Genomic DNA, 23,179 nt, shown 5'->3' with positions numbered 1-23,179 from the left:
AAATTGGTTAGAAAAGATCTTGTTATTGGTTTGCCATCTATTCCGTTTGTTAAAGATAAACTTTGTGATGCATGCCAATTTGGAAAACAAATTAAAACATCTTTTCATTCCAAGAAAGAGATTTCAACTACTAGACCTTTGCAATTGCTTCATATTGATTTATTTGGTCCTTCTAGAATTGCTAGTCTTGGTGGTAAATACTATGCATTTGTAATTGTTGATGATTTTTCAAGATTTACTTGGGTTATTTTCTTGACTCTTAAAAGTGATGTTTTGGAAAACTTTGTCAAATTTTGTAAAAGTGTGCAAAATGAAAAAGGATATTCTATTACCTCCGTTAGGAGTGACCATGGTGGTGAGTTTGACAATGATACCTTAGACTTGTTTTGTGATGAACATGGTTTTAACCATGACTTTTCGGCACCAAGAACTCCACAACAAAATGGAGTTGTCGAAAGGAAGAATAGAACAATTCAAGAAATGGCTAGGTCAATGCTAAATGAAATTTCATTACCAAAATATTTTTGGGCCGAGGCCATCAATACCTCTTGTTATATTTTGAATCGTGTTTTTATTAGGCCCAACATGAATAAAACCCCTTATGAGCTTTGGAAAGGAAGAAAACCCAACATTGGCTATTTTAAAGTTTTTGGATGCAAATGTTACATTTTAAACACCAAGGACAACCTTGGAAAATTTGATGCGAAATCCGATGTTGGAATTTTTATAGGGTATTCAACACATAGTAAAGCTTATAGAATTTATAACAAAAGAACTAATGTTGTTGAAGAATCTATTCATGTTGTCTTTGATGAGACTAACCCGCCTACAAGCAAAAATTTAGATGATGATGTTGTAGGTTTGGGAGATGAGGTTCAAAATCTCGAAATTGGAGAGACTTCCAATGCTCCTTCACAAACTCCCAAAGAGGAACCACCCGTGGAAAAGGTAAATGAAAGCCAAGGTATGAACTCTAACCTTCCACATGAGTGGAAATTCAAAAGTGCTCATCCTATAAACCAAATTCTAGGTGATCCTTCTCAAGGGGTCACTACTAGAAACTCCCTTAGAAACTTGTGTAATTTCATTACTTTTATTTCTCAAATTGAACCAAAGAATTTTAAAGAGGCCGAAGTTGATGAATTTTGGCTTCTAGCTATGCAAGAAGAAATAAATCAATTTATAAGAAATAATGTTTGGGAGTTAGTTCCAAGACCGTCACATCAATCGGTGATTGGAACAAAATGGGTCTATAGAAATAAGGTAGATGAGCATGGGGTCATTGTGAGTAACAAGGCTAGATTAGTGGCCCAAGGTTACAATCAAGAAGAAGGAATTGATTATGAGGAAACCTTTGCCCCGGTAGCAAGACTTGAGTCCATTAGAATGTTGTTAGCTTTTGCATGCCACAAGAATTTTATCTTGTACCAAATGGATGTAAAAAGCGCATTCTTAAATGGGTACATTATGGAAGAGGTTTATGTCTCTCAACCACCCGGTTTTCAAAATCATAAATACCCTAACCATGTTTACAAATTGAAAAAGGCTTTATATGGTTTAAAGCAAGCTCCTAGAGCTTGGTATGAAAGATTAAGCACTTTTCTTATTTCAAATGGTTTTTCAATGGGTAAAGCGGATAATACACTTTTTATAAAAAGAAAATCGAAAGACATTATTATAGTACAAATTTATGTTGATGATATTATCTTTGGTGCTACTAATGATGCTCTTTGTGAAGAATTTTCTAAGTGTATGCATAGTGAGTTTGAGATGAGCATGATGGGAGAACTCAACTTTTTTCTTGGACTTCAAATCAAACAACAAAAGGATGGCATATTCATAGGTCAAACTAAGTACATCAAGGATCTTTTTCAAAAGTTTGACTTGGCAAATGCAAAGTTCATGAATACACCCATGAGCACATCCATAAAGATGGACAAAGATGAAAGCGGTAAGAATGTGGACATCACCAAGTATCGAGGTATGATTGACTCTTTATTATATTTAACCGCTAGTAGACCGGATATTTTGTTCAGTGTTGGTCTTTGTGCTAGGTACCGATCTTGTCCTAAAGAATCCCACTTGAGTGCCGTTAAGAGAATATTTAGATACTTGATAGGCACAATGAATCTAGGACTTTGGTACCCCAAGAACTCAAACTTTGAAATAGTTAGCTACTCGGATGCCGACTTTGCCGGTTGTAAGACGGATAGAAAAAGTACTAGTGGAACTTGTCACTTTCTAGGAAATTCCTTAGTATCATGGTTTAGCAAGAAACAAAACTCGGTAGCTCTATCCACAACTGAAGCCGAATATATAGCCGCGGGTAGTTGTTGTGCACAAATACTTTGGATGAAACAAACTCTTAAGGATTTTGATATTGATTTTGAATGTACACCCATAAAGTGTGATAACACTAGTGCCATTAACCTCTCTAAGAATCCAATATTGCATTCTAGAGCCAAGCATATTGACATAAGGCACCACTTCCTTAGAGATCATATCCAAAGAGGTGATATTATGCTAGACTTTGTAAGCACCGAATTCCAATTAGCGGATATATTCACCAAGCCTCTTAGTGATGAGAGATTTAGTTTCATTAGAAGAGAGCTAGGCATGACCAACTTAAATGAAATATAAGGTTTGTTAGCTATAAATTTTTTTTTTCATATCTCTTTACTTACTTATTTATGCATAATTATTCCAAATATGACATTAATGAGATTTATATGCATAGATGAGAAAATTTATTGATACTTGACCTATATGAACTATACTTGTTGAAAAACTCAAAATTATAGGTCAAAATGTGGATTTTTGGTGAACTTTGGACTTGTTTTTAAACAAGTGAACATGTGAATTTTCGCATATTTGATTTTCTTATGTGTCTATATGCTTGAATATGTGAAATAGAATGTATTTAGTATGCCTATAGGTTTATCTTGATTGAAATTTGCATGAAAAAAATTTTTGGTACCTCACTTGTTGAATTTATAGATTTTTAGGCCTAAAAGAGTGTTTTTCGCCAAACTTTCTCATTTTTCAACATTTTTCGATTCCGTAAGTTTGTACACCTCACATTTTATTTTATCAAACTGTCGGAAAAAGAATTTTTCAGTTTCGTTGCTTAAAACTCATTTTCGGTAAGGTTCTAGTTTTCTTGGCAATTTTCGAAAAACTTACCGTAAATCGTCATTTTTCATTATTTTTTAGTTTTTCTTGTTTGAGAAATTTTGTTTTATCATATTAAAGGTATTAGAATTGGTTTGGGGTCATTTGGGTCAAAATTGGAATTTTTAGGACGTTTTTAGGGGGATTTTTCTGGTCTGCTGCACCAACCGGAATTCCGGTTGTACCATCCGGAATTTCGGATGGCGCAGGACCAGAAATTAAGGGCTTTTTCGTCTTTTCAATGCGATTTTTCTCCTTTAAAACCCTACCACCGAATTTTTCATTCCCCATTCAGATTTTCTACCCTAATACAGCAGCCACTCCTCCCTTTTCTCTCAAATTCTCTCTTTCAAAACCTCACTTTCATCTTCCAATAATTAAAAAAAAAAAAGGTGTGTTCTTCAATGGCTTCCTCATCTAATCCCTCCTCAAGAGCTCACAAGAGAATGGCTAGTGCAATTCAACAAAGGGAAATAAGGGCAAAAGCAAGGCAAGAGCCCACTCTATTCTTCAATGATGAGGATCACAACAAATTTGTAAATGATTTCTCTTCTAGGAAGATTCTCAAAGGTAAAATTTGTGATCTCCCTAGCCTTGATTATGTTGATTTTAGTCATCACTTTGATACCCTAGGATAGACATCTTTTATTCAAATTAATACTCCATTGTATCCTAGACTAGTCCAAGGTTTTTATGCTTGCATTAAACCTACCTTAGAACCTTTAGGTGTTAGAGGAACCCTTAGAGGAGTAGCTTTTGAACTCAATGTAGCATCTCTCAATGACATGTTAGGAGCACCAAATAGTGGCATATTACTTGAACCCAAACTTTCTCTCAAAAATGATGCCATTTTTAACTTTGATGAGTGTTCTAGGAATATTTGTGGTGATGGCCCTTTTATTATGAGACCAAAAAGACACCAACTCACTTTCGAGGCTAAAATTCTCCACAAATTCATTGTTGCAAATCTTGCTCCTAGAAGTGGACACCAAGATGAGATAAATTCCATTGATCAATTACTCTTGCATCTCATCATAGCCAAAACTACACCAATCAACCTAGGCTATCTTATTTTAAAATTCATCATTGATGTGGACAAGCCTAATATGATTAAGGCACTTCCCTTTGGTTTTCTTCTTAGCTACCTTTTTCCTCTCTTAGGAATCCCTACCCTACATGAAAAGAAAAATGATCCTACCTCTAGTGACATTCTAGGATCCAAAACTTTCAAGGCTATGGGTTACAAATTCCTTAACAATGAATGGGTGTTCACACCAAAAAGAGGGCAAAGAATGCAAATTGATTTGGAGAGTGATGATGAAGAAATTAATTTGCCCGCAAGTGAAAGTGAAGAAGAAGAAGAAGAAGAGATGCCTCCTCAAGCTCCTCCCATGCCTAACTTTCCCCAATTCAACCTTGAGGAAGCTTTTACTCGTCTTCACACTTCGGTTGACAATCAATTTCAAACCTTGAAGAATGATCTCACCTCACAACTCACCAACCTTAACAATGATATCAACACCATGAGGAGTGACATGGTTCATGGGTTTGCAAATGTTCAAGAGGAGATGGCACAATGGAGGGCATACATGGATCGCTTTGGCCCCCCACCAAACTAGTTCTTGCATAATTTTTTTTTGGCATATTTGGTTTCTTTTTATTTTGTTTTTGGTTGTGTGAAAAGGCTTCATGCCTCTTGACTTTGTGTTAGTTGGTCCCTTTATTTGTTTTATTATTATTTTTTTTTGTGTGTTGAATGTTATTTTGGATGTTATGTTTTTTTTTTAATGCATTGGAATGTTGCTTTGTTTTTATTTTTATTATTTTTTTTCTCTCTTTTCTTTTATATTTTGTGAATTCCTTGCCACCCTTTTTGATGATTCAAAAGGGGAAGAACAACTATTGATTAATTTTTGGCATCACCTCTAATTTTTTTTTGGTATCTAATCTATTTATCATAAGTAAAAAATTGAGAGGGAGTTTACAAATTCATGCAAGGTAAAATTAAGAGGTAAATTTTTTTTCTTGCACACATTAAGGGGGAGCTAATCCAATTTACTTTGTTTAAATTTTTCTTTCCCTTTCAAAATAATCAAATATTTGATATCATCAAAAAGGGGGAGATTGTTAACTCAAACTTTTAGATCTCCTTGTTTTGATGATTAACAAATATTTGATTATTATTTGTTACTAATGATTTATTGGTTTTGTAGCAAATTTAAAAGAGAAAATAAATATTTTGGTATTTTTACCAAACTTTTGAAAGCAACACTAAATGGATTCAACAAGCATATCAAGAGCAAAAGATTCATCAAGGGATCAACAACTCAAGACCCTATTCAAAAGAGGTCTTCAAAAGCCCAAAGTCAAAAGTCAACCCGAAAGTCAAAGTCAAAGTCAAAGTCAAGGTCAACTCTCGGGAAAAGTCAACATGGGATCAAAAACATGCAAATCAAGCTAGGAGGCTCATCTACATCAAGACTACTCAAAATCAAATGGTATAAATTTACTTTAGTCTTGTTAAAGTGATTTGCATAGCACACTAAGTTTTTATAAATTTGAATTTTGGCCCATTCACTAACTTGTGCAACAAGTTTTCTCACACGATAGTTCAAAAATTTTTTTGATTGAATTTCTAAATCACATTTTGTTTAACTAAAAGAACAAAGTTGGAATTTCTGAAATCGGATAATCGAGTAAGAAGTTATGCGCGTTTAAGTCCCGAAAAATGACACTTTTGCCTCTGGTCAGTCATCCGAAATTCCGGTTGGCAACCGGAATTCCGGTTGTAATCAATCCGGAATTCCAGTTCCCATCCGGACTTCCGGTTCACGGCTGACCTCACCTCGGGAAACGTGCTAACGGCTATAAACGGCTAGTTTTCTTTCAAACACTATATAAACTCGATTTTTCTTTCAAAAAATAAGTTGGTTGAGCATTTATTACAAACATCTAACCTATCTAAGTGAGATTAAGGAGCTTCCAAGTTTGAAATCCAAACAAACACTTTTCACACACTTTGAGCCAAAATTTGATTTTATTCATCTTAAGTGTGCTTGCTTTTCACTCTAGGTTTCCATTGTATCATCATATTTCTAGAGTGATATTAGCTTGTATATCAAACACATTTCCATATTGTGATTGAGGTGAGGTTGGCACCGGTATTGTAAACAACCCGGTAATAGTGAGATTGACACTTCAACAATCCGAGAAAGAGGTTAATAGTCCTCGGGGGTGCGAAACTATTGTAAGAGGTTTGGAAATACCTTGGTGAAAATTTCTCGGTTGTAAGGGTTAGTCAAGCCCGTTAACTTGGCTCGATATTGGAACTCAAAGCTAGGTCCATAGCTTTGAAGACCAAGGACGTAGGTGGCATAGCTCTACCGAACCTTGTAAAAATCGAGAGTTTGCATTTTCTAATCCTTAAACTCTTTACTTTACAAGTTTAATTATTTGTCTTAATATATTGCTTGCCATACTACTTGCTTTTACTTGATTAATTGACTAATTGCATAATTTTGTGTTAAAAGTTTTAATTTTCCGAAATTAGTTTAAATTTCCAATTCACCCCCCCTCTTGGAAACATATCTTGGGCTAACAGTTAGTCATGTTACTCAAAAAGACCTGTGGCATAGAAGGTTAGGTCATCCTTCATCCAAAGTCTTAAATCAAGTGTTAAGTGTCAACAATGTAAGAATTTCCATGAATGAAAATCAAACTTTTTGTGAAGCTTGCCAATATGGAAAGTCACATGCTCTACCTTTTAAAAACTCTCCTAATAGAGCCAGTAATGTTCTTGATTTGATCCACACGGATCTTTGGGGCCCCTCTCCAGTTATGTCAAACACAAACCTAAGATACTGTTGGGTTTTATGCCCTAAATAAAACTCATTTCAATATAATCAGATTTACTTATTAATATAGATCAGAAATAACATTTAATGTTGCATGGTTCACATGATTTATTTCATGATTATATGTACATAATGTATAAATTCATCTGAAACCCTTTTCACATACTTGATCCTGTTTATTGTGTCGTCAACACATTGGAAAGTAAACATGACTATGTGAATAAAGTTTCCTAGATTTATCAGACATAGGGTTTTACTGATATGATAATCTACAACAAGAGTTTACTTGTATTTGGAGAAATACTATGTTCTTTCCAGAGCATTGGTTAAAGTAAAGCTCAGGTTGGATGCATGGAGTATGCATCGGAAGGGACCGATATTGAACTTTGACTTAGATTTATTAAACTTACCGTAATATCTATTCAAGTCAATATCGCCTAGTTGATCCTAGATCAAATGATCTTAATCCTGATATGATTAGGCTCAATCTTGAAAGGCTATTCGTGTTCTTTGATTTGTTAGTTAAGCCTACTTTTAGGTCAGGGTGATACGTACATTTTGGGAACACGGTAGTGCAATTGAGTGGGAGCGCTATCATAAACATGGAATCTATAGCTTCTATCTGGCGAATAGTAAGCAAAGGATGATCTCCTTCGAGCTTGACCAAACGAACATAAATGGTGGAGTACTCATTTCACATTAGCTGAAATATCATTTATACGGGGTCAAGTGTTTTAAGGAATAAATACATTGTAGGGTGTAACGGTAATTTAATCCCTTTACAGTGTAGATCATTCATATAGAGGATCATTGATCACATTAGGATTATAACAATGGATAACTAATGATGTGTCTATATGGTGGAACATATAGAGCATTCTATATACTGAGAGTGCAATTCTAAGTTCTATGCGTGGATTCAACGAAGAATTAATAAGTTAGTGAATTTTAGTGCTAAATTCTTGATCTACTTATTGGAAGCTCGGTTATATAGACCCATGGTCCCCCCACTAGTTGAGATAATATTGCTTGTAAGACTCATGTAATTGGTTTTGATTAATCAATTATAATTCTCAAATTAGACTATGTCTATTTGTGAATTTTTCACTAAGTAAGGGCGAAATTGTAAAGAAAGAGTTTATAGGGGCATATTTGTTAATTATGATACTTTGTATGGTTCAATTAATAAATATGATAAATGACAATATTATTTAATAATTATTTATAGTTATTAAATAGTTAGAATTGGCATTTAAATGGTTGAATTAGGAAATTGGTATTTTTGAGAAAATCAGATACAAAAGGTGTTAAAATTGCAAAATTGCAAAAAGCAAGGCCCAATCCACTAAGTGTAGGGCCAGCCACTTTTGTAGGAAATTTAAACTGATTTTTTCATTATTTTAATGCCAAATAATTCAAACCTAACCCTAGTGGAATGCTATAAATAGATAGTGAAGGCTTCAGGAAATTTACACTTAAATTTTCTATTTTTCCTTCAGAGAAAAACCTGAGCCTTCTCTCTCCCTATCTTTAGCTGTCACTTCTTCTCTTCCCTCTTGAGAATTTCGAAATCCTTAGTGATTACAGTAGTGCCCGCACACATCAAGTGATACCTCAATCATAGTGAGGAAGATCGTGAAGAAAGATCATCAGCAAAGGAGATTCAGCATCAAGGATTCAGAGAAAGAGATCCAGGTTCAGATATTGATAATGCTCTGCTACAGAAAGGAATCAAGGGCTAGATATCTGAACGGAAGGAGTCATTATATTCCGCTGCACCCAATGTAAGGTTTCTTAAACTTTATATGTGTTTAATTTATCGTTTTAGAAAGTTCATATTTAGGATGTTAATAAACATACTTGTGAGTAGATCTAAGATCCTGGTAAAATAAATTCCAAAAACTGGCCTCAGAGCCATGGTAATTGATTTACTTACATGTAATTTGGACTTTAAAACGATTGTTTGTATGTTCTTTGGATGGTATCATGTTGTATTGAGTGTTATTTGATGATTGATTGATGATTGTGAAATTTTCGTGAAAAATAATTGTTATTTCGGTTCTGGCATTATTTTTATTGGATAGTATGGAAAAAATTAAGCAAGTTAGCCTTTTACAGAACTCAATTTGGATTTTATTTGAATTAGTTATGATTTTTTGAAGATTTGACAAAATCGGGGCCGTCTTGATAGTTTCGCGATCGCAGAATCGCCCGTACAAGCTTCGAATTTTTTCAATTTTCTTCAATTTTTCATACTTTTTCATGGAATTAACTTCCAATTTTTTGTATGGTTTTGTATATATACTATTACTATTCCTAATTCAATTCTAATTATCATTTTGAATTAATTTAAATTTTTTTAATTTAATTCAAGATATTAGTGTAATTTGAATTTGAATAGAATTAGTATTTATCTTTTTGCTTAAAAATCTATCTTATTTTTAAATTTGATTATATTTTTTTAAATTTAAGGTCAGATATTTTAAGATATTTATAATATCTTTTAAGATATTTTAAAAATATCTTATCTTTTAAGATTTTTTAATTAAATCTTTTTAGATATTTTGACCATATTTAAATTTAAAATAAGATATTTATAATCATGTAATTTTTAAATGATATAAGATATTTTGCTAATTTTTTAAATTTTGTTATTTTATTTATTTAAATTACATTTAAAATTTGAAAAAGATATTTATTTATCTTTTCTAATTTTTTATTTAATTTTTATTTATAAAATAACATTTAAAATTTAAAAGTAGTTAGCAAATTTTTGAAATGATATTTAGGTTGGTTGAAACCTAATTTTTCAAAAATTGTAGGTTTAATTTTAAATTTAAATTTTTTAAAAAATTTCGAATTTTTCAAATTTATTTTAGATTTTTCGAATTTTTTTTTATTATTTAATTAATTATTTTCGAAATTAAATATTTAATTTAAAATTAAATAAATCCTACATCCAACTATCCAACTAACCTTGTTGCAGGAGTATGTGTTTTAGCTTATGTGTAAGTTTTTTAAAACCTATTATTACTTGATTGCAAATAGCCATGGTTACTTTTTGCCAGATCTAATGATCTGATGGCTCCCTTGGTCAAGATAATAATTTGTAACAGGTATATTTACAATCTTCTTTCATCCGTGTATAACCTAGCAACATGATAGGACCCATCCAAAGTGTGCCTCGTGTGAGCCTATGTGTTTAATTTCATTATAGATGCATATAGGTTGTTGTTGCTAAAATAAATTATCATAGTTCTTGATAGAATTTATTTAGGCCCATTTAGTTATTGGGCTTATTCAATTAATAACAGTTGTTCTTATTAAGGTTAAATTCCTCTCTTTTGGGCCTTGTGTGAGAGTTGGGAGCCATAGAAGTGGGTACGACATACCGAACTCCAAAGACCCCTCACACAAACCACCCCAATTGTGAAGGCCCATTTGCTCGATTTGAATGACTGTACTAGGTTAATTACACTAGTTTAACCTAATTAAAATTGATTAGCAACATAATTAATTTCATTTATTTTGAAATTAATTTAAGAAAAATATAGTTTAAAGAATTATTTTTTATTCTAAGCTAAACTATATGTATTTTCTTGTATTTAATTAAATATAGAATTATAACCATCTAGATTCTTTCTGAACTTAATTTAAATTTTTCATTAAATATTCCTATTTAAGTTGATATTTAGTTATCTTCAACTAACCAACTTAAATCTGAATATCTTTTGAATTCAAAATTTTAAAATTAAGTTGAGGAATTTTAGGCATTGGTTATTAAGATTCTTTAGATATTTTTTAAGTTAATATCTTTTCGAATATTAACTTAAAATGGAATATTTTCAAATTAAGTGGTTACAACTTAATTTTTGATATTTAATTAAATTTAAATTTGAAAAATATTTAAGTTCTAGATTTTTTCTAGTCAACTTAAATTAGATATTTTTTCAAATTTTGTGGAAAAGATACTTAGTCAAATAAGATATTTTCTAGATAGTTATTTCTAGACTACTTATTATTTCTAATATTAAATAGGAAATATTATACATTGTGAAATTAATTATTTATTAATTAATTTTGGTACAATTTACTTTAAGTATATTTTTCCTAGTATTAAACTAGAGATTAATAATTAAGTCTTCTACACTTAATTATTTATTTCTTGAATTTAATACATTTAATTAATTTGAAAATTAAATATCTAAGTTGATTTTTATCATCATACTTAAATATTTCTTTTTCATGACATTTAATTAAATAGAAAATTATTTTTAGTTGAAATTTAATTTTTCAACTAAATTTAAATAATTTTCAAAATATATTTTTTCTTTATTTTATTAATCAATTTTTTTCGAAATTGCATTTCTTAAATGCTAGAATTTCGAATTTTATCTTGAAAAATAGATTAAGTTGTAAATTAATTATTTATTTTAATTAATTTTGGACCAACTTAAATCAATGATTTTTTCATTTATTGATTAATTTAAAATAAATTGAATTAAAGTATATTATTAGAAATTGAATTAATTAGTCAAAGGAAAATCTAGATAGATGATATTTTTGCTTGAAGTATTTTTCTAGTGTATTTAATTAAATAGAAAATTAATATTTAAGTTGATTTTCATCATCATACTTAAATATTTAAATTTTTCTTATATATTTAATTAAATAGGAAAATTATATTTTTTGTTGTAAATTAATTTTATTAATTAATTTTGGGCCAACATTAAATTAGAATAATTTTTCCAGATTTATTTTTTATTTTAATATGCATTTTTCGAAAATTGTATTCTTATATACTTTAATTTTTCGAAATGCAATATATATTTATAGAAAATTAAATTTGAGTTGTAAATTAATTTAAATTAATTTTGTAACAACTTAAATTGAATATTTTTCTAAATATTTATTGGAAATTATTACTAAGATGGAAATAATTCATGTTATTTTCATATCCATCTAAGTAAAATTTATAAATATTAAATTAAAATTTATATTTAGAATTTTTCATTCTAAATTGGAAATTTTAATTAAATAAATATATATTTAAAATAAATAGAATAAATAAGGAGAATCAATAGAAAATACAACTCTTTTCAAATAATGAGCTTTATTATAGAGACATTCGATCTCCATTGTGGGTTTTACACCGCGTTTGTTTTAGTGAGTAATCCTCCCTAATGGAGGAACGTTCATTAGCAATTTCGCACCGTTTAACCTCGCATGATAAGTAGTTTGTAAGTGTTTTGTATGGTATGGATCACCCTAACGGTGGCGACCATACTTGACTTGCAAATTATGAAACAATGGTGGAAGCTCATAAGATAGAATTGCCTCGACTCTCGCCTAAACGGGACAACGCTGAATTCCAATCTTAATCGAATAAAAGGTTGCTAGAATGTTTAACATTTTAGACGAGCTGACAACTCTATTCAATGGATGATGCTTTGACTCTCGCCTAAACGGGACACTGTATCAGTTTGTTGAAAAACCTTGGAAATTATTTAGGATTGTAAGTTTTAGTATTTTCACTTGTCATTCCTACTTGCTATATGCTTATAATTTCTGAATTGTGTATGAATTTATATTGAACCATGTTATTTTCTGTTATTAAGTTGTAGTTTAATTTCGAATCTTCATTGTTGGTCTAACTTGGCTTGTTTATCTAATGAGATAAATCCCTAGTGGATTTTCACCATTAGACATACATAATAGTGTTAGATCTCGAAAGATAAATATTGTATATGCGACATCTAATTTGTTCATCAATTGATGACACCTTAGACTAGTATTTTTACGATATGAAACAAGAAGATTGTATAAATAAGATTACTTTGACTTTCGCTAATCGAAGCATCGTTGGATTCTTATTTTAAACGAAATTATCCTAATTCCTCTTAGCTTATTCATTTCGAATTAGCTTTAAAAACATATCATTGGACGAATGGTCTATAAATCATTTCATGTCATTTTATATGACGCATATGATTATAATCCCGAAATTCTATTCCCAATTGATATAAATCCTCAATCTTAGAAATTTCCTACTTGTATGGGCAAATCTACTTAGAGTTTGTATTAGTAGTGCTGGTCCAAGATAGAATTACTCATTATATTTGGTATAAATTTAAGTCTTTGACTTTAATTTTAGATTCCAAATAGAAATTTCTTATATTTCTAATTCCAGAATACAATAAAGTTACACTTTCTCAAGTGTTTAATATCCATCTTCTATTAATGGATTAAACTGTATGGAATATGAGTTAGGTATTCTGTGACCAGGATCCACTTGCAGTATTCTAAGAACTCTTTGATGTAACTAAACCTATGTCATCATAGACACTACCACATTTTTTTTTATCTATGGCATTTGTATCTTGTTCATAGTGGATTTGACAAGATCAATCTCTGCAAAGAGTTAATATGCCTATATCCACTGAAAGTAGTTCATCTCATTCGCAGATGGATGTACATTCAGGGGTGGATATGAGTTTTTCGTTGAATTCTTAAAACGATAACTCTAGATTTATACCTTTTAGCAAAGAAATTTGAAATGTTTGAAAAATTTCATTAATTTCTAGCAATGGTTAAAACCATTAAGGTAAGTGGTTAAAGATCTTGCGAACTGATAGGGGTGGAGAAATAGTTAGTAGATATGCAGTTCAAAGATCATTAAATTGATTTTTGAATTATATCCAAACTTACCTCCCGTAAATTTCGAGTTGCATATTGATGATTAGTTACTAGTCGTTGCCTAAATCCTTCTATGGTAATACAATTTCAGAATGATGTAATGGTTGGGTACTTAATGTAAATCATTACTAGATTCATGGATGACCTAATCAAAATCTTAAGAAAAGCTAGAACTGTTAACCATGGTTTGTTAGCTATTCTAAGTGATTAGGGGTGGACCATCCCATTGTCAATAGATAAGAAAGTGTTTGTTCAAACAAATACTACTTTTCTAAGAAAATGACTAAGTCTGAAAAACAAGTAGCAAATAAAGGAGATATTTAATTCTTTATTCCAAAAGTGTTCTATCATCTTATATAACATGATCCCACTGCCTCTGTTGTCTTGTCACAACCAAAGAGGTTAATACCATTTAGTTTTCTTCGACATAATTCACGGTACCTTGTCGTAGTGGGAGAGTTTCTAGGAACTCACCTTCTGATGACTTGGGAGATACTAGTGATTAAAATCCATTGTGAGTTTAAACAAGTAATGAATTGTCAAGATAAGAAACTAAGAAGAAAAGCCAATAGAACTATGGTTTAATCCATTCACATGGAATAACCTAAAGTTTTCTATTACAAGGACATAAAAGGAAATTTTTGTTTATAAGTCTATTCTATGGACTTAACAAACTTCTTGTTCCTAGTATTATAGGTTTGAGTTTATCAAAACCTATGGCTTGTGGTATACCTGGTAATTACTTACTCTAATGCAAGCAACTTACTTTAGTAAGATGCTGAAGCATTTTCTTTCTAATGGCAATCTATAGAAGCTTCACAACTTCTTAGACATAGATTTTATTTATCTAAGGAAAAGTCTTACCTATTCCAGAAAAGATAAAGCCATGAAAGAATTTCTTAAATCAACAGTGAGAGGTCTTAGATATGCTTTTGTATGCCTTAGACCAGACACCTACTATTGAGTGGGAGTAATGAGTAGGTATCAGATTAATCCAGGAGAAGAACATTGGAAGACAATCAAGTAAATCTTAAGATTAAGAAGAGGAACTATATGTTAGTCTATAAGAGTGTGTTTAAAACTCTTAGACTACACCATATCAGATTTCGAAATTTGCCTTTGTGCTAGTAAATCATTCTGATAAGATGGTGATTACTCTGGGGGTGGAATAGTGATTTTGGAGAAGTGTAAAAACCTATCTGAAGTCTCTAGGTCTACCAGAGAGGGACTGAATGTTAAAGTCAGCAGAAAGGTACTTATTCAGTCTAAGGAAAGTTCTATACATCTTTGGCACCATTCCAAATTGCCTTAAACTACTAGTGTTAATTTCCTGATTAACCAAAAGTAGTTGCCAAAGGTATAGAATCCAGTATCCCAAGAGAGTAGACATATAGAGAGGAATTTCACATTATCAATGATTTTGTGATTAAAGGAAGAGTAATAGTGGAGAAAAGGTTGTGTTTAATTCAACCTTTCAGATCCTATTACGAGGAGTTTACTACTACTACACTTGATTTGTATATCAAGGTGTTGAGATTATTTGAAACGCACTTTTTGTTTTATATTAGTGCAAGTGGGAGTTTGTTGGGTTTTATGCCCTAAATAAAACTCATTTCAATATAATCAGATTTACTTATTAATATAGATCAGAAATAACATTTAATGTTGCATGGTTCACATGATTTATTTCATGATTATATGTACATAATGTATAAATTCACCTGAAACCCTTTTCACATACTTGATCCTGTTTATTGTGTCGTCAACACATTGGAAAGTAAACATGACTATGTGAATAAAGTTTCCTAGATTTATCAGACATAGGGTTTTACTGATATGATAATCTACAACAAGAGTTTACTTGTATTTGGAGAAATACTATGTTCTTTCCGCAGCATTGGTTAAAGTAAAGCTCGGGTTGGATGCATGGAGTATGCATCGGAAGGGACCGATATTGAACTTTGACTTAGATTTATTAAACTTACCGTAATATCTATTCAAGTCAATATCGCCTAGTTGATCCTAGATCAAATGATCTTAATCCCGATATGATTAGGCTCAATCTCGAAAGGCTATTCGTGTTCTTTGATTTGTTAGTTAAGCCTACTTTTAGGTCAGGGTGATACGTACATTTTGGGAACACGGTAGTGCAATTGAGTGGGAGCGCTATCATAAACATGGAATCTATAGCTTCTATCTCGCGAATAGTAAGCAAAGGATGATCTCCTTCGAGCTTGACCAAACGAACATAAATGGTGGAGTACTCATTTCACATTATCTGAAATATCATTTATACGGGGTCAAGTGTTTTAAGGAATAAATACATTGTAGGGTGTAACGGTAATTTAATCCCTTTACAGTGTAGATCATTCATATAGAGGATCATTGATCACATTAGGATTATAACAATGGATAACTAATGATGTGTCTATATGGTGGAACATATAGAGCATTCTATATACTGAGAGTGCAATTCTAAGTTCTATGCGTGGATTCAACGAAGAATTAATAAGTTAGTGAATTTTAGTGCTAAATTCTTGATCTACTTATTGGAAGCTCGGTTATATAGACCCATGGTCCCCCCACTAGTTGAGATAATATTGCTTGTAAGACTCATGTAATTGGTTTTGATTAATCAATTATAATTCTCAAATTAGACTATGTCTATTTGTGAATTTTTCACTAAGTAAGGGCGAAATTGTAAAGAAAGAGTTTATAGGGGCATATTTGTTAATTATGATACTTTGTATGATTCAATTAATAAATATGATAAATGACAATATTATTTAATAATTATTTATAGTTATTAAATAGTTAGAATTGGCATTTAAATGGTTGAATTAGGAAATTGGTATTTTTGAGAAAATCAGATACAAAAGGTGTTAAAATTGCAAAATTGCAAAAAGCAAGGCCCAATCCACTAAGTGTAGGGCCAGCCACTTTTGTAGGAAATTTAAACTGATTTTTTCATTATTTTAATGCCAAATAATTCAAACCTAACCCTAGTGGAATGCTATAAATAGATAGTGAAGGCTTCAGGAAATTTACACTTAAATTTTCTATTTTTCCTTCAGAGAAAAACCTGAGCCTTCTCTCTCCCTATCTTTAGCTGTCACTTCTTCTCTTCCCTCTTGAGAATTTCGAAATCCTTAGTGATTACAGTAGTGCCCGCACACATCAAGTGATACCTCAATCATAGTGAGGAAGATCGTGAAGAAAGATCATCAGCAAAGGAGATTCAGCATCAAGGATTCAGAGAAAGAGATCCAGGTTCAGATATTGATAATGCTCTGCTACAGAAAGGAATCAAGGGCTAGATATCTGAACGGAAGGAGTCATTATATTCCGCTGCACCCAATGTAAGGTTTCTTAAACTTTATATGTGTTTAATTTATCGTTTTAGAAAGTTCATATTTAGGATGTTAATAAACATACTTGTGAGTAGATCTAAGATCCTGGTAAAATAAATTCCAAAAGATACTACATTCACTTTGTTGACGATTTTAGTCGACATACATGGCTTTATCCATTAAAGGCCAAATCGGATGCCTTAGGTGCTTTCATTCAATTCAAAAACATGGTAGAAAATCAATTTGACAGGAAAATTAAGAAATTGCAAACTGATTGGGGGGGAGAGTACCAATCATTTAGCAATTTGGTCATAGAAAATGGCATTCTCTTTCAACATTCATGCCCCCACACATCTGAACAAAATGGCCGTGCTGAACGCAAGCATAGGCATATTGTTGAGATGGGGTTGACTCTCCTTGCTCAAGCCAATAAGTTTTGGTGTGATGCATTTCAAACATCTGTGTTCTTAATCAATCGATTACCAACACCTATTCTTGGTGGAAAATCACCCATTGAAACTTTGTTTGGTAAGAAGCCTGACTATACCTTCCTTAAAATCTTTGGTTCAGCTTGTTACCCCTGTTTGCGACCATATCAGTCACATAAGTTTCAACATCATTCAATTAAGTGTGTCAATTTGGGTTATAGTGAGTTTCATAAAGGGTATAAGTGCTTGAGCCCCACAGGAAGAGTTTATATAACTCGACATGTGGTGTTTAATGAGAAGGAATTTCCATTCAAAAATGGATTTCTGAACAATTATCAAAAGGAGTCTGAAGTCATTGTACAATCACCAAGTTCCTCGTTTGAACTTCCCATACAGCAGACAAATTCAACTCAGTCAAACCAGTCAGATTCGACACAACCTTCCCATACACCTGCTTCTGAACACTCTCTGCCTAACTCTAATTTCGACCCTACAGTTGATTCAAACCATTCTCAGCAATCTCAGGCAACATCACCTTGTGACATGCCAAGTTCTTCACACACGGATCAGGTAGACATCTCAAACAATTTATTTATCGATTTAGATTTTGCTAGAACCACTACTGCTGATGTACAGGCTGCAGAAACTCGAAATAACTCAGCACAGCCTGATCACAGTCAGGTACCTGAGACAACACCAAAACCAAGCCATCCTATGGTTACAAGATCAAAAGTAGGAGTATTTAAACCAAAAGTGTACACTAGTCAGGCCAAGTGGGAACACTATCTGACTGAGCCGAGATCAGTTCAAGAAGCCTTGTCTCACAAGGGGTGGAACAAAGCCATGTCAGAGGAAAATGGTGCCTTGCTCAAAAACAATACTTGGATTCTAGTTCCTAGAGAAGAATGGATGAACATTGTTGGGAATAAGTGGGTGTATAAAATCAAGTTGAATGCAGATGGAAGCCTTCAAAGACTTAAAGCTCGATTAGTTGCAAAAGGGTTTCATCAAAGGCCCGGTATTGATTTTGGGGAAACATTCAGTCCAGTCATTAAAGCTTCAACAATCCGAGTTGTGCTAACCATAGCTGTCTCAAAAGGATGGGAAGTGAGACAGCTTGACATTAACAACGCTTTTCTAAATGGTGAGCTAGAAGAGGCTGTTTATATGAGTCAACCAGAGGGGTTCGAAGACAAAACAAAGCCCAACCATGTTTGTAAACTTGTCAAATCTCTTTATGGGCTAAAGCAGGCCCCTCGGGCCTGGTATGACCAGCTGAAGCAGACCCTACTGAAGTGGCAGTTTGTGAACTCACGTGCAGATACTTCATTGTTTCTTCTCAAAACTCAAAGGTATGTCATCATGATCCTCATTTATGTAGATGACATTGTCATCACTGGTAATGACACACAAGAGGTAAACAAGTTTATTGACAGATTGCATAAAAGTTTTGCACTTAAAGATCTTGGAGCCTTGAACTATTTTCTGGGAATAGAAGTTTTTAGAGATGCAACTGGTATGTATTTGTCCCAAGGAAAGTATGTTACTGAACTCCTTACACGGCTTGACATGTTCAGTATCAAACCTTGTTCAACTCCAATGACAGGAGGAAAACCTCTGTCAATTCAAGATGGAACTGAACTTGATGATGCTTCACAATATAGAAGTGTTATTGGGGCGTTGCAATATCTAACACACACACGACCAGACATTGCCTTTGCTGTTAATAAGCTTAGTCAATTTCTGAGATGTCCAACCACAATACACTGGAGTGCTGTGAAAAGAGTACTGCGTTATCTGAAAGACACTATTTACCATGGAATTCACATCAAGTACAGTGACAAATTGCCTCTTGTGGGGTACTGTGATGCAGACTGGGCCTGCTGTCCAGATGATAGAAAGTCGATAGCCGGTTACTGTGTGTATCTCGGAGACTCTCTGATTGCTTGGTCATCCAAGAAGCAATCGGTGGTGGCACGTTCTAGTACAGAGTCAGAGTACCGATCTCTTGCACAGCTCACTACAGAAGTTACTTGGCTCGAGTCTCTCCTCAAAGAAATACACTTCAACTTACCTGCTACGCCAGTCATTTGGTGCGACAATATGAGTGCAAAAGCTCTAGCCTCTAATCCAGTTTACCACGCTCGAACAAAGCACATAGAGCTTGACATACATTTCATCAGAGATAAGGTTTTACAGAGGAAAATCGAGATAAGATATATTCATTCTCAAGAGCAGATTGCTGATTGCTTTACAAAGAGCCTCACTCATCCTAAGTTCCAGTACTTTGTGAGCAAACTTGGTGTGACAAGTTCACCCTTACGTTTGAGGGGTGGTGTTAAGACAGAGTAATTCATTGATTAATCAGTCATCTAATTAATCACCTAATCATTCACTGCCTAATACTCCTACATTGTTGGAGATTCTCTTTCTGTTATTCTATTTTGTCTTTTACTTTATTTGTTTTGCTTTTTCCTTTTCTGTTATGCAATTGTAATGCCAGCTGGCATATTTCTCTGTGTGGAATCATTGGAGCCGTTATGCTCCCCTGTTCTATAAGTACAATATCTGCTCTCAGTCTCTTATTGAGCTGAGCCAAACCTTCTGCCCTTTCTTCACTTTGGCGACAAGTAGTAATAGTGAAAGATTTGATAAAGTCTAAGATGGATAAGGATGATTTGATTCGAGAGCCGTATGTTGTCTCGAATTTGTACAATAAACTTTGGCCTAAAAATCAAGTTCGAACCTAGAACTTCAGACTAAAGAAAAGGCTGTTCAGGATTGGAGTAACTTTGGAGGACTCTTGCTTGATTTGTAATGCAGGTATTAAATCTCACTCACACCTATATTTTTTTAATTGCTATTACTATTACAATAAAGAAATAATGATGAAGATGCTTACATTAGATTGGTCTTGGTTCTCATCAACTAAGACAACCATTTCAGGTTTTGAAGGCAGGTGTACATAGCAGTAATAAATGTTGATGTGTATCACATTTGGGCAGCTAAGAATAAAGTCCTATGAAACCAAAATGTACGTATGATTTATATCGTTGTAAACAACATCAAAAGAGTTGTTATTGATAGATTTTCTTAAGACAAAAAGAGAAAATTAGTGTTGTTCATGGCCGATAGGTTGTAATTGTAAATAATCTAATGTTTTGTATCAGTTTTGTTAATGTAAATTTGTGAAGTAAAATAAATAAATAAAGTTTTAATGATATATTTTAAATAATATAACAGAGAAGAGTGCTCTAGGTGCCATAACAGAAAATCACAAAAGCTTCCCTTTATGAAATAATTAACTTTAATAGAAAAAGAAAACAAAAACATAAAATGTTATTTGCAATCAAAGCCATTGATATATCACATTTATTTACCATTTCTACTATCATTGCTCAAACTTCAAAGAACAAACAATTACTGAAAATTTCAATTTTCTTCAGACAAATAATAATTTAAAAAAAAAGGGTGAAATTTGATATATAATTAACTCAATAATAATATATATATATGTACTTTTATATCATTCTTTGGAAGAAGAATTGGGCCAAACACTTACACTTTCTTTCTGAAACTTAACATACAATGCCGTCGCCGCCGCAACGAAGTACACCTGAACGAACACAATCGACGGCGTATGATAATTTATCACGCTCTTCCCCGTCGCCAGCTCCACCAGCAACAACGCCGTCAATCCCAATATCGCCAACCTCCCATTCAACCTCTCGCTGTACGGACTGAACCCGAAATCCACCTTGACCCGACCCGCCATCGGCTCCTTCAACGGAACTGGCGGGAGATAGATCGAGGCTGGAGACGACGTGCTTTTCTTCGACTTCCTCGTCTTTCGAATCTCCGCTTTCTTACCCGTTCCGCTTCGGTAGCGGAGTCGGACCTGGCTCAGTCGATCCTCAAAGTCATCGGATTGGGTGGTGGGCTTGGATGAGTCGGAGGGCGGATAATCGGAGTCGGTGTCGGTACCGGTAGCTCTGGGTTTGAATGAAAGGAAGAAGTTAAGGGGGCGGGGCTTGGAAGAGGAGGGAGCGAGTGGGAATGGGTTGGGGAGGTGGAGAGAGGAGGATGGTTTAGTCGCCATTTTCAGTGACTCGCTTTTCTTCGGATAAGGTATTTTAATTATCTCCTCTTTCTCTACATATTTCATTTTTCTTTATTTTATTGTTTTATTTTGTCATTTAAGGCTGTAGTGTCTACATTTTAGTTATTTTTTTTTTAGAAATTAACGGTTACAGATAAAAATTAAACCTTACAGAATGGAAGAAACACTCGTATGACCATATCGATTGTGGGTAAAAATCTCTAGTGATTCTACAATACACTATTTTAAAAGTAATGTATTGATGCACCTTCTACTTATTTCGGCATTTAAAAAAAAAATCTAGGGTGATTTTACAATGCACCCCCTTAAAATGGATGTACTGATACACCCTTAGCATCCCGAAAAAAATTTTAGTCTAACTTTTTTTCATATTCATGTACGTTATAGCTATTTAAGATAACCTGTAAAATTTTGAAAAATTCCGAACAATTTATAATATAGAAAACAATGTTCAAACAGTCTATTTTACACGCGTATAAAATAAAACAGTCACGCGTGCAATATACTGTTTGAACGTAGTTTTCGGCGTGTTAAACTTTTCCAAATTTCTTAAAATTTTGCAAGATGTCTTAAATAACTATAACGTACATGACCATGAAAAAAAAATTGACTAAAAAATTATTTCGAGTGCTAAAACAGATAAGGGTGCATCAATGTATTCATTTTAAGAGTGTGCAGTGTAGAATTTCCCAAAAATTTAGTCTAATTTTTTTCATATTCATGTATAGCTATTTAAAATATGTTACAAAATTTTGAGAAATTCGGAATAATTTAAGATATAGAAAATAATGTTCAAACAGTCTATTTTACACGCGTATAAAATAAAATAGTCACGCGTGCAATGCACTATTTCAATGCAATTTTTGGCGTCTTAAACTTTTTTGAATTTCTTAAAATTTTGAAGGATGTCTTAAATAACTATAATTTACATGACCATGAGAAAAATTTGAAAAAAAATATTATTTCGAATACTAAAACAGATAAAGATGTATCGATGTATCCCTTTTAGGAGGTGCATTAAAACCTCTTTAACCATATTATGAGTGACAAAATTACAAAATTACAGCTAGTAAAATATCGAGAGAATCTATTACAAAAATTAGCCCCAATTAAAAGAACTGATAACCACCTTTGAATCACTTTTTATAATAATAAAATTCTTGCCTTCATTTTTAGCAACTTCCAAAGTTAAGCAGCAAGTTGTTGCTTCTCCACACAGAACATCAGAATGTTGGGCCCTGCTCTTCTACCTTGTCAGGCTGCTACCTCACCTTAACTCCTATATTAGTATGATATTGACCACTTTGGGCCTAAGCCCTCACAAAGGCATCATACTAATAGAGTAGTGTCCATCCTTATAGGGTAATTCTACAATGCACCCCCTTAAAAGGGATATATTGATACACCCTTGACTTATTTCGGCATCCAGAAGAATTTTTTAGTCTAATTTTTTTTTTCATATTCATGTACGTTATAGCTATTTAAGATAACCTATAAAATTTTGAGAAATTCTGAATAATTTACAATATAGAAAACAATGTTCAAACAGTTTATTTTACA

The 23,179-nt window shown here is 32.7% G+C and overlaps 1 protein-coding gene across 1 annotated transcript; it reads right to left on the bottom strand.

The window, feature by feature from the left end:
• Positions 1–20,841: 20,841 nt before the first annotated feature.
• LOC115701361 (uncharacterized) lies at positions 20,842–21,677 on the bottom strand. The gene has a single exon (XM_030629139.2). The coding sequence runs from the start codon at positions 21,662–21,664 to the stop codon at positions 21,026–21,028; it is 639 nt and encodes a 212-aa protein (XP_030484999.2). The 5' UTR covers positions 21,665–21,677; the 3' UTR covers positions 20,842–21,025.
• Positions 21,678–23,179: the final 1,502 nt, after the last annotated feature.

Source organism: Cannabis sativa, chromosome 8 (assembly GCF_029168945.1).
Source record: "Cannabis sativa cultivar Pink pepper isolate KNU-18-1 chromosome 8, ASM2916894v1, whole genome shotgun sequence".
NCBI classification, from domain to species: Eukaryota; Viridiplantae; Streptophyta; class Magnoliopsida; order Rosales; family Cannabaceae; genus Cannabis; species Cannabis sativa.
The sequence above is the reverse complement of the archived record's forward strand: the minus strand, read 5'-3'. Positions and strand labels throughout refer to the sequence as shown.

Bases quoted from the DNA above. Each gene is read 5' to 3' on its own strand.
- LOC115701361 (XM_030629139.2), bottom strand. From the start codon at position 21,664: ATGAAATATGTAGAGAAAGAGGAGATAATTAAAATACCTTATCCGAAG.